The sequence below is a fragment of the Plectropomus leopardus genome, chromosome 1, assembly GCF_026936395.1.
Source record: "Plectropomus leopardus strain MGB_pleo_1.0 chromosome 1, ASM2693639v1, whole genome shotgun sequence".
In the NCBI taxonomy this organism is placed as follows: Eukaryota; Metazoa; Chordata; class Actinopteri; order Perciformes; family Serranidae; genus Plectropomus; species Plectropomus leopardus.
In genome coordinates, this window is record NC_142176.1 from 10,305,305 (window position 1) to 10,317,346 (window position 12,042).

General features: G+C 39.3%; 1 protein-coding gene across 3 annotated transcripts in view; it reads right to left on the reverse strand.

Annotated features, from left to right (window-relative positions):
* znf609b (zinc finger protein 609b) overlaps positions 1–12,042 on the reverse strand; it is a 111,347-nt gene that overhangs the window by 69,583 nt on the left and 29,722 nt on the right. For all 3 annotated transcript variants that reach the window (XM_042491447.2, XM_042491438.2, XM_042491455.2), the window contains exon 2: positions 6,523–7,409. In XM_042491447.2, the coding sequence (XP_042347381.1) occupies positions 6,523–7,281 (759 nt within the window). In that variant the 5' untranslated portion in view covers positions 7,282–7,409. The remainder of the gene's footprint in view (positions 1–6,522; positions 7,410–12,042) is intronic.

The following is a 12,042-nucleotide window of genomic DNA, read 5'->3' on the forward strand; positions in this document are numbered from 1 at the left end:
TTAATGACGCATCTTGAAGCATTAATTATTTAAAATTTTGAGCTCTGGGGAAAGTCAAGGTGCTGAGTGGACCAGGCGCAGGGATTTTAAAGTAAACAGACTGAACATATAGTTATTATATATATTATATTTTATCTTCAAGGTTGGTTCAAGTTGTTAAATACTGCAGTGTGTGTTGGTCATGTGGTCTAGTTTGCTGGCATCACTGATGCTCTGCTCCATTAACGTTGATGGTGTAAAAAAGTATTTGCAATATGCTCCAAGTTCATCCCACAAATTAAATTTTTTAGACATTAAAACATTTAATGCTTGCAACCACAGTGTTTTGTAAAGATCAATTACAGGATAACTCTAAAATAGGCACTACCCTTATTCCTCCTCCCTAGTCAGCATCAGAAATACTGCTAAGCTAAATACATTATTAAAACTATTATTTTTTTTAACCAACAGCGCTTATCCAATGAGGGAGGCTTTTTTTAATAATCAGACATGTTTCCTAAAGATATATTTTCCTTTATAATACTGCTTTGATAAATGTTGTCTTCTTTTATTTACCAAGTTAATGTGTAACGTTCATAGTGTTTAAAATTGCAATAATATGGTATCATGACCGACGTATTGTGATAATATTGTATTGTGGGCCCTCTGATGATTCTCACCCCTACGGTATACTTCAGTGATATTTCAGAAAGGTACAAAAAAAATGGATTTCAACATCTGCTTAAACATCTGGGAAATTAGCTGTTGTGAACATCCCGAGTTCAAACCTCTTTTCTCAATTTTGAAGTGTTGAGCAATCACAGCACGAAGTGTCAGTAAATGTTGAATTGCTCGTTTCAGGATGTTACTGTGGTTCGCTAATTCAATGTCAAAGGGGAGTGTTGGGGGAAGGGGGTTTCCAAAGCAATCTGACCGTCCGATAAGCAGTTCTGACAGAGTACACTGACAGCTTAATACATCACTAAAATGTCTGATAGATACACAAGATGTAAAGGAGATCTAACATATTTGAACTAGCCCCTCAGTACTGTCAGTCTGTTAATGAAGTAACAACTCTGCTTCACTAGAACGGGGACAGGTAAGCTAACAGCCTCACTTTGTAGTGAGCTTCTTGATGTAATTTACTCCCTTCTTAAAATAAGTCACAGTCTCTCTTCTCTTCCAGAGCCTTTAAAAGCCCTGGCACTACTTAAAAGGAATGAGCTGTAACACAATAGCAGCAGTCAGCCAGACACAGAGAGGCACAGAGAAAAAACTCAAGCTAGCTCTCATGAGATCCCTCCACTACCCGAGCTGGACATCAGCATCCAACGCCGAGCGGTGGCTGTGCTCTTTCATTCAAGTGCTGCCTTCCCTTTCTCTCTCGCCACTTTTCAAAGCGGCACTGCCGATGTAATTTTCCATGAGAGCTGCTCCATTTATCAAGGCCAGTGGCACATCGAGGCAGCTAACGAATGCCTTACTCCTCTAGATTGGTATAATGAGAGGTGGGAGAGTGAGACACACTCAGAGGTGGTTAGCACTTGTACGAAGGAAGTAGAGATGATTTATTCAGCATCCAAGAAGCAATGCTTCAGGGAGCTTTAACTTAGGACACAGACAATGTAGCCTCGCTATTACACCTCGGCAATGGAGAACAAGACTGCTGGTGAGACACATACTGATTAGTGCTTGGATTAAACTGGACATGCGACAGCTAGTGCTCTTAGAAAACAGGTTGGGATGAAGATGATGTATTTCCAAATCTACTCCCAAAAGCAATTGCTTTTTTGTTTTGTTTTAAATAATGTTTAATTGTTTTATTTACTTTAACTATTCATATTCAATTATATATCTACAACTTAATTAAAACTAGTACAGATATAAGCTTCATATTATTATTAAGCTGTCAAATCATTGAAGAAGGTAAGAAATTCAAGAGCATAATTTCACAAGCATCAAGGACTACAAATAGATAAATACTGAGATTTCTTTTAACCTCAACCCCCAAAAAGCTGTCCCATCACATTAGGAAGTGAGTAGGATTCCCTGATTCTGCAACAGGGCACTGATGGGACGTCGTGAGTCATGTCAGCAATCATTTTTTCCCTCAGTTGTGTCTCGTCAGATTCAGTATCAATTTTTCAGTTTGAGCATACTGCCAAATAATCCAGCCTGTGGCCACTGAATGCTAGCTGCTGTGGCTAGTGTGAATTAAAGACATGGGATTCTACTGTCTCATCATCTGCCGAAAAATGCGAAATGCTCATTTTAGGCATGGAGATTTTCTGTCTGGATGTGATGGTGGAGATTTGGGTGGGATGTAACAGCCAGAACGAGTGATGTGGTGTGGTTTCCGTCAGTCTACATGACCGTAAAACTTCTGTCGGTTGCAGCAGCCTTCGCTTTTACTGTTTTCAAGGGGAGCATCTGTTAAGAACCAGCATGGTTTCAATTCAAACTGTGATTTTTTTTGTGTAGTGGCCACAGCTGGAACTGCAGGTTGCATGATGTGCAACTTTCTCACATACACAATTGTAACAAAAGAACATTTTTTATCGCCAATTTGTATTGTTTTATTTAGGCATCTTGACTCCTCACATGATTTGTTTTTATCTTTTATTTACTCTGCTGTGTTTATTGTCGTGTACTGATCACTGAGGTAAAATCCTTGTACGGGAAAACCTACTTGAAGATAAACCTGTATGATTTATGAAAATTGTAACAGTAGACACTTTTAGGCCAAATAAACATTCTTCTTAGTTCTAAGAACCCTCCTTTGTACTTTGCTTACACCACAAGAAAAATGATCATTATTGTTAGATCTCCATTTTGAGGGAAATATTTAGCTCCTATTTTAAAGAAGGTACTCTCCCAGCACTAAAGGAACCAAGAGTTACCTTGGTTTACACTGATTGGTTGAACACATGAACTAATGCAGGATTAGCATCCACCATATTAAAAAACGTGTTAGCTGAAGGAGGTCGTAATGACATACCTTTTAAGAGAGGCGGCGTTGTGGACTGGGGATTCTTTTTACTATATTACTGATTTGTTCTGTAGTGTCATCATTAAAATGTCTTTTCGTCTTCTATGGCTGTATCTCACTTGAACTACACAACAGTGCCCCCATGATCTCCGGTGGTACTGTCTGTGATGTCCGTATCCATAAACTTTAAGAAAACGTGCACAAATATGGACAAAATGAACACATAGTCTGGACAGAAGGCTCTATCGATGTCCATATCTAACATTGAGCACACAGGAGCCCTTAGAGAATTTTTTTGTAGGTACGAGTCTGGTGAGCAACTTTCAATGGATGGACATCTTTTCAAAACATGGTATCCAGTTCTTTTACTACATCCAGGATGTTCCATGTCCATCACAACTTATTTCCTCATAATGTCTATTTTTTTCCTTAATCTTGCCCTTTACCCGATCTCAAAATTATAAGGCTGTGGTCATTTAAATGCGCATTAACAACATCATTGGTCAACACTAGGTTTTGATCCACCCTTTCTGTTGATGCTCTGCATCTCTTCCTCCATGTTGAGGCAAACAAAGCAAACCGAGTTACAAAGAACATATGACACAGAATGCTTAAAAGAGATTTTGTTTTGTTCTCTGAGAAAAGTACACTTTTTTAAAAAGCATTTTTAGCCATTTACTGCAACATAAAAACCGCTCTTTATGCCAAAATGGATGTGTTCAGCAATATAATCAAATCCTTTATTTCTTTCCATCACATTTTCAAGGATACCTTTCACCAGCTAGATTTTTGAAAGCACTTGTGACCTCTCTCCTTTATTCAGTGTTGAAAACCAATTCATGTGCTTCTCCCTCAAAAGCCTTTTCATTCTAAATACATTATGATTACAAAGACTTCCCTGAATCTCTGCTTTCATAGCAGTCAGCCCAAGGAGACTCTACAGCTTGTGTTCATGACTGGGTGTCCTGGATTTAAGGAATCAAACAGGCTTCCTCACCGCCCATCCCCCACGCCACTTTCAGAGCAGCAGGAAAAACGACGAAGGCGTGCTTTGCACCAGCTCCCTCCCCCACACACTGCTCCACCAGGCATTGCTGGGGCTTGTGGGATTAAGAATGGAACACGATGACAGACAAAAACAGTCCTCAGCACCTCCCTGCTCTGCTGTCTTTTATACTGCCAGAGCATGAAAAGGCTGCTATGAGGCATACAATAGACACAGCGATAGATCAACTCTATGAGTGAACAAGATAAGTGTGGGTGAATTGCTACACGGATCTTTATATTGTTCTTGTAAGATAATGTCAGTGCAGAAATTGCATGAAGAAAAAAAAAAGGTGGAACATGATGTGACATTTACTTTTACTCACTGATGTATACGGCTGACAATGTCTATTATAATCTTGTCTGACATCACTGCTTGGTTTTACTGGCTCGTGTACAGCACATAGCACTTCCACGGTTAATTGCAACTGATGTTGGCTAGTATTAATTTTTCAACATGGCATGAGACATTTTTAAAACATGAAGGCACTTTCTTTTAAAATGAATCAAGCCTCTGCTGTCAAGAGGAGGGGAAGGAAAACATTTCCTGTAGCTGGTCTCAGCATCATATTCGTCAAGGGTGCCCTTATTCACCGTGTGGTAATAAAAGAGAAAACAGCAGTAGGTCTTTTTTATGCATCACATGTCAGATGGCTTCAGGGAATGGAGTGCATCTCTAAGCCTGCTGTAACGACAGGCTATAACAAAGCAACAACTTCAAGAACCCTACTGTGTTCGCTCCTATAGTATTTATTCATACCGTGATCATTAAATTGATGAAAGCCCGTATTGTTTTTAAGATGCTTTTCACAGACAAATGCAGGCGCATAGTTGTTTAATTGTTTCTAGCTTCAAGAAAATAAAAGATAACCAAGTTGTTGCTAACGTCATTTTAATAACTGAGGTCAGGGCAAAATTGGACTTTTACAGCAACCTCCAAAATATGTTATCAGGCAATCTAGCATAGCTTCATTTAACCCCCTTTTGCACTTAAAAACAAAAAAATCATTAACACCCAAAAGTAGTGGGAATCACCAGAGGCCTCACGATACAATATTGTTACGATATTTGGGTAACGACAAATTATTGTTATTTATTATTGTCATTATTTATGTTTATTTAAAACATTTTGCTGAGTACTGCGATAACATACAGTACATTGCGATATATATTAGGATTTATCACCTTTTTACAACTGCAAATCGTGTTTCCAAAGGAAAACTTTCAGCATCTGTTTAATCTAACAAGATAAAGTTTTCAGTCTGCTCATCTCACTTAAATCATTTTTATCACAGCAAAATGTATCTAGTGGACTGATAAAGCAATTTACTTTATTACTGTAGGCTACCCAAAGTTTCACTTGCTTTGCATCATTAATCATTTTTATAAATAAAATTTAGGGAAAAAAAACAATACTTGACTTCTGTGTATTGAAACAATATTACACCGCAAAATATCACAGTACTATGCTGTATCAATAACTCCCCCCATTCCCAACACCAACTGACATCTGGCTTTTGTATTTAAAGGGAAAAGTTACAATCAGCATGTATTCCCACGACCAGTGACTCTGCAGTAGTCACAGGCATTTATTGGTTCAGGCTCCAATCAGCTCCAATTCATCCAGCAACGATGAAATTATGACAGCTACATGGACATGCTAGTTTTAGCCACTTTGCCGGTGCAATGCAATGACAGGCCGCCACAAAATACCATCTGTCTCCCTTCCAAGCAGTGTTCGAACATTGTTCAAAACCAAGCCAACACCGAGTTTAAAAGAGGGACTGAGCACGAAAGTGTTTTAAAAAAGAAGAAACCATTCCAACATTTTCACTGGTCTCCATGCTGCTTTCTACTCTTTACAAACCCTGTTTTCCAGCGTGGTCGTGACATCAAATATGACACATAAGTTGAAAAAAAAATAAAAAAATAAAAAAGCACACACAGAAAGGCATACTCACCTGCTGCCGAGCCGTGTACACAGCTTTGGTCTGCTAGGAATGGGAAAGGTGCTTATTTTTAACTGTTTTTCCCATGTTTTAAAAAAATATACACAGGCTAATTTTGGTGAAAAAAGGATATAACCCTGTTTTTCAGCAAGTGTGTGAGTTATGTTACACCAGAAAAAGAAAACACAAAGGCGTACTTATCTGGTCTAGTGGCAATGGCAAAGGAGTCTGTCAGCTATTTTTAATGGCTTTTCCTGTGCTTAAACAGCTGGCATACAGGTGCTAATGTTGGTGTTAAAAGGATATTAGAGTATGTTTGTTAAGCGGGTAATTACCAGAATTAATTTCTTTTTGATACAATTGCATTTAAAGCTGCAAATCAAATCATATTATGCATATAAACTATTGATGTCATCAGTGACTTCAAAAATAATGTACCAACTGACAATTCCACAAATCGCCAGCAAAGCCTGAATTTAGTAGCTACTAGTCACCGAAAAAATGTAACATGGAACAAATACATGCAGCATCAAAACAGAGTAAAAAGGGAAAAAAACGTACCTTTTCATTTTTCACCTTCTTTAACGTCTTGCATTCACTGTTACCATTTTCCACCTCCTCTGGTTCAGTTTTTGTGGTCAATGCTGGTACTATCCCTACAGGTTCAAGTGCAATATTCCCCATTTGATTGGCATCTGCCAAGTCTGTTGATTGTGTGTTCTCAAAGGACGCATTACGACTATTCCCCAAAGCAACTTGGGCTTGAGACACAACATCCTTCTCCGCGGCAGCTATTGCCACAACTGGGGCTCCATCAGTTTTGTCCTTCTTACTTTTCCCACTAGCCCCTTCTTTCTCTTTTTTACCACCCAGAACACCTCTGGAGGCTTTGCCCCCTTTTTCCATGTTCTTCCCAGAGGTGGAATTGTTGGCAGCAGCTCCTGCGCTCGCTGCTGTGCCCGTTGGCTCCCCTTGAGTCCGTCCTGTGGTTTCTTTTTTGCCCCCATCTCCGGCTGAAGCTTTGCTACTATTGTCTTTAGAGTTCTTACTGCGCTTGTATTTGGATTTGCTTTCCTTGCCTTGAGAGCCAGACACTGGACTAACAAACCTGATGTTGTCGGGCAACGCTGCCACTGCACTGGGTGGTGCCGCCATGCCGTCCTTGGTGCCAGACATCTCAAGTTTGTCCTTCTCTAAGTCCGCGTCAAGGTCAATAATCAGATTTCCAACACCAATATCCCACTCATCGCCGCTATCATAAGTGTCCACCGCATTAGAGTCCACACCTTTCCCGCCTGCAGTGCCACCACTTAGGGACATTTTAGTGCCAACGGCCCAGGATTGCCTCAGTGAGGTCCGACACCCTCTCAGACGGTTGGGACTCAGGGGCAGGGGTTAGAGAATCCTCACGGTTTACTCGTTCCTGTCCCATTTAACCACATTTTGCCCTAGAAAGAAAAGAGAAAACAGTTGTATTAGTCTAATAATTCTGACATAGAAACACCAGCATTACGGCTTTGCCATCACAGAACAGAGTATTTCATTTGGCACAAAACAAATAAACAAAAAAAACCCCCATTTGATCACAAGCCAGTTATTCTCTGATGATCACTGCGCAAACCACTACGGTAATACCCACTGGTGTGACAGCTCTTCTCCGAAACCCTCTCTTCATAATCACTTCCCACAGTCGTCATGGCAACCATGGGAAATGTAGCTTAAATCCTGCTTTGACAGCCAAGGTGGCCCCACTGTTCTGAATGACTGGCTCTCTTTTCACAAGGCGCTGCTGATAGTGTCACTGCTGATAAATAAGGAGTAGCTGGCCTCACACACCCCCACATGGTTTATGGAGCTGTGCCTTTTCAACTCGAGCACACAATGGTAATCTTGCATTAGCAGAGGAGCTTAAGGACATGAATGAACCAGTGTATGTGTCAGGAGAACATCAGTTTGTTGTATTTGCTCACACAGTTTAGGCAAAAAGGTCGACATGTATCATATCTTTCAGCAAATTAATTCCGAGAAAGACCCAGTTTTGTCTTATTTTGGAAAAACTGCAGATCAACATGTATTGAAATCTCAAAATGGAACCTCAAGAAATTAAGGTTGCTTTCTCAATTTCAGGGTTTAGAACATCCTTTTGGTTTCATCTCGATATATGCAAGTCTTTCTTTGCGATTGACTGCAGAGAGTAACAGGAGAAATGTTAGCATCAACTTGTTTGTAGTGAGTGAGTGGCTGTGAAAAAGAATCTCCTTAACACCTTTAATATGTGTTTTAACTTACACGCTGCATCAAAATTATGCAGAGAGGAATTATTAATGTAAAGCACACTTGAGTTTCCCTTGTGAATAACACATGCTATATAAATACAGCTGGCCTTGGCAGCTGCATCACTACCATTAATGCTCTTCAGTACTCGCCTTCAGCATGAGCCAATTAGTTTGTCCACACCAATGGTATTTGGATTTGTAAAAATATTCTGAGGAAAAAAAGCAGTTGTTTTTTGTGTGTCATTATAGATTGTATAAAAGAAGTGGAAATAGCCACGTCACCCAGTGGTTTGTGGACTACCGCTTTGGCATTTGGGCAGTTGCTATACTGTTTTTTAGAGCCAGATAAGACTATATTTAGATGAGAGGATGGATCTGGAGACACTATGCATGCCCACTTATACTAGCAACCTGACTAACAAAATGAGTTCACCATAAAAAAAAACAGCAAATCCTGCAGTGTCTTTTAGCACAAACAAAATATTTGTAACCAACCAAATGTTAACTATGGCTACTGAACAACAGACCTTCCTTCAGTGCTGCATCCAACGTCTGTTACGTTAGCGACAGTGACAGAAAGTTTGCCAATATTTCTCATGTTAACTTATAGGTTAATCGGGTAAATGTCGGGTAAAAGTTTCAAATTGCACTTTTTTCCATTGTCGGCCAATTTACATACATTTTCTTTGTGAAAGTACTCAAGTCCTCTATCATAAGTTAACACGAGTATGTGATATGGAAGTTTAATGAAATGCCCATTCCTAATTGAAATGAACATATTGCCAAGGATTCACATTGCTATGTCTCTATCCAGAATGACAAGTCGACGTGGTAGCGACTTTTCCATCACAACGTAGCTTTGCCCTAAAGCATACCTGGCTTTGTGGTCTATTTTCTGCTAAACAGGAACATAATTTACAAAATGAATATCATGCTGTATTGAGGAAGACTTTGAAGTTGTTATTTAGGCCATAAACTCATTAGGAAAATGTTTACTGCATTGGAGTTAAAGGCAGTTTCTCATCCCCACTTTTCGGACCCCCAGGGTACTATTTTTTAATTCAGTCTATGTGTACCATGTGTTGAAAGTGATAAAATGTTATGTTTTTGAATGGTTTAAATTTATTTAATTGCACTGTACACCACTGCCAACAGTATGATTAAGTACTCATGGTAGAGCTCAGACAGTTACGAGGCATCAACCAATCAAATAGATGAAGTACTGATATTTGATATTCTTCTCTGTTCTGGGGGGAAAAGGGAAGTATCATTGCATCTTGTGGTTTAACCCCTGAGAATCTGTAAAGACACTAGTGTTGAGGGTACTGAACCAGTACAAGAAAGAGTCTGTTTTCTGAAAATCTTATGCTTACAGTCCCCCTGAGAGCTCACTGCATGTAGGTAAATAATTAACACTCACATCAGTAGTTCTCATCTTTCCCTGTGCGATAAAGAACTCAAAGGATGAGGACGCCTGAGCACAAAAGACTCTGGAGTGGTGGTAAGGGTGAGGAGATCAATACGGCCTCAAACAGGCATGAATTCTGATGATTCTCTTTGTGTTTCGTTCAAAATAGATCCAAACAGCTCACAGTGGAGCCCTGGAAAGATGTTCCTTCCAAAATCATCTTCATGGGTTCTTGTTTCTGATTTGCAGTCAGTTGCTTTGTATTTTTCAGCTAAAGAAATGCATCCAAAATTTTCAAGAGGATATCTGAAATATTTTTCACGAGCACCTGCAGAATTTTGCTGATAAATGTTTCAAAATTCAAGCCAGGCATTTTAATCATAAAAATTTGGTATTTCAAAAAGGGCTGCAGGATATAAGGAAAATATTTGATGTTGAAGATCACAAAACGATAATACCTGCAAACAGTGTGTTATCAGTTTTGTGTTTCTGCTGTGTTCAGTATACTGCTAAGTGGGGGGTGGGAAAAAATTGAGTGAAGTTTTGTGATATTTTGAGAAGCAATGTTGTTGCACAATGTTTAAAAGCACAACGATACTGAATTGTGACTTAAGTATCGTGATAATATCTAATCAATTCCTGTCCCTATTGCTAAAATACAACAAATTGTTTGTTGAATAAAAAAAAGACAGGAAAGACAGAAAAAGAATGACAGCTACATTTCCAAGTGCAGTCTTCTTCTTTAGAGGACTAAAAAATCCCTGAGAGCAATATCGCAGTCTTTCAGGATAAGATTATTGCTTGAGGTGACATCACAATGATGATAGAAAAAAAAACCACAATATATTGTGCAGCCATAATTTCAGCTATGCGTTTTCTTTAAGATCTCTGGTAGGAATTGTTTAATTCAAAATAAACAAAAAATATATATATATATCTTATTTGTACACTTCCAATTAACCAGTGCTTTAAAATTTAAAAAAAAAACTGCTCACACTTCTTTTTCTGTAAAGACAATTAAATAAGTGAAATGAAGAACTGTTAATACTAGAAGCATGCATATTTTTTTTGTTAAATATTATATATTAAATAAATATTGAGTAGTTAACCTCTATGTTAGTTTTAGACTTGCAAAATTACAAAAACAGCAGACCTGCACAGCATTTAAACCACAAACTCTTCTTACAAATTCACTCGACATCTCCATACTATTAGCCTTGTGTAAATACTGCTCATCCTGATGGGCTTATCAAGTCAAATCCTGAAGCTTCTCCGATAACTATGACAGCATCCAGAGAGATTGTATGAGAGTATCAGCATATTTTCTGCTTCATTACTGCTGGGAGTACAATTAAATTAATCTCTCTATTATGGAAGAGCTTGAAGAAATATTCTATAGACCCATTTGTCCAGTAATGACACAGCAAACCAGAGATGCCAAGTCTTATCTTCGTCAGGAAATAAAGAGATGTAAAATACAAAAACCGGATCTAAAATGCTGCTCTAGTCCTTAAAGGTTGGTTGTTCCCAGTAAAGCAGTCATTTTCCACCATCAACTATTTCTCAGCTCTCATTAAAACAACAGTCCGAAATGGCAGCTGGATCACATAATGCACAGAGCTCATGTTGATTCAGTTAAGGGGCCGTTGCAGCAGTGACAGAGGTAAAACTGTTGAACAATCATTTGATCACCGTGCCTGCTTATTCCTCACAGATGGCTCCCCAAAGGAACAACAGTCAGTGGCAGGTTTTGGAGGGTGGAGAGATGCAGCTGTCCCTGTTTGACTGGGTAAACAGTTGTGAGGTCTAATTTGTCCAACACCTCCACAAAAGAGAGGTTGTAACTCTATCGGCAGTTGACCTACTGTACTGCCCTCAGCTTGGAACTGCAGCGCAAGCCCTTTTGAAAAAGGCCCGCTGAGGAAATGTCCCAGTGAGTGCCCTGTTGAGCGAAAGGCATGCAGGCTGTGCAACTCCCAGAGTGCTTGTCCTTTTTTCACAGATCCTGTTTCATTCAGCAATCTATCACAGGGGCCACATAAGCTGCAATGGAAGTGCAGAAAAGGACAGAGGGAGAGCGATTTCTGGTTGATTTGCAGGGGAACACAACTAAATCAGACCTGGTGTAAATGTGGTTTTCTGCATGCGAATGTTAGGAACACCATCTGTGCACAAAACAGAAACTAGAGTATGATGATGTCTATATACAGACACTGCTTCTGTTCAGGAACAGAGCATAGTATAGCCATTTTGCTGACTGCTTAAGCAAGATTTATGCTTCTGCACTGAATCAACACCGTACCTATTGCATAGGCTCTGGTCAGATGTGTATGTTACGCAATTTGTGAATCCTTGAATAGCAAAAGAATGACCCGCCTTACTCTCCCTTTGAGTGGC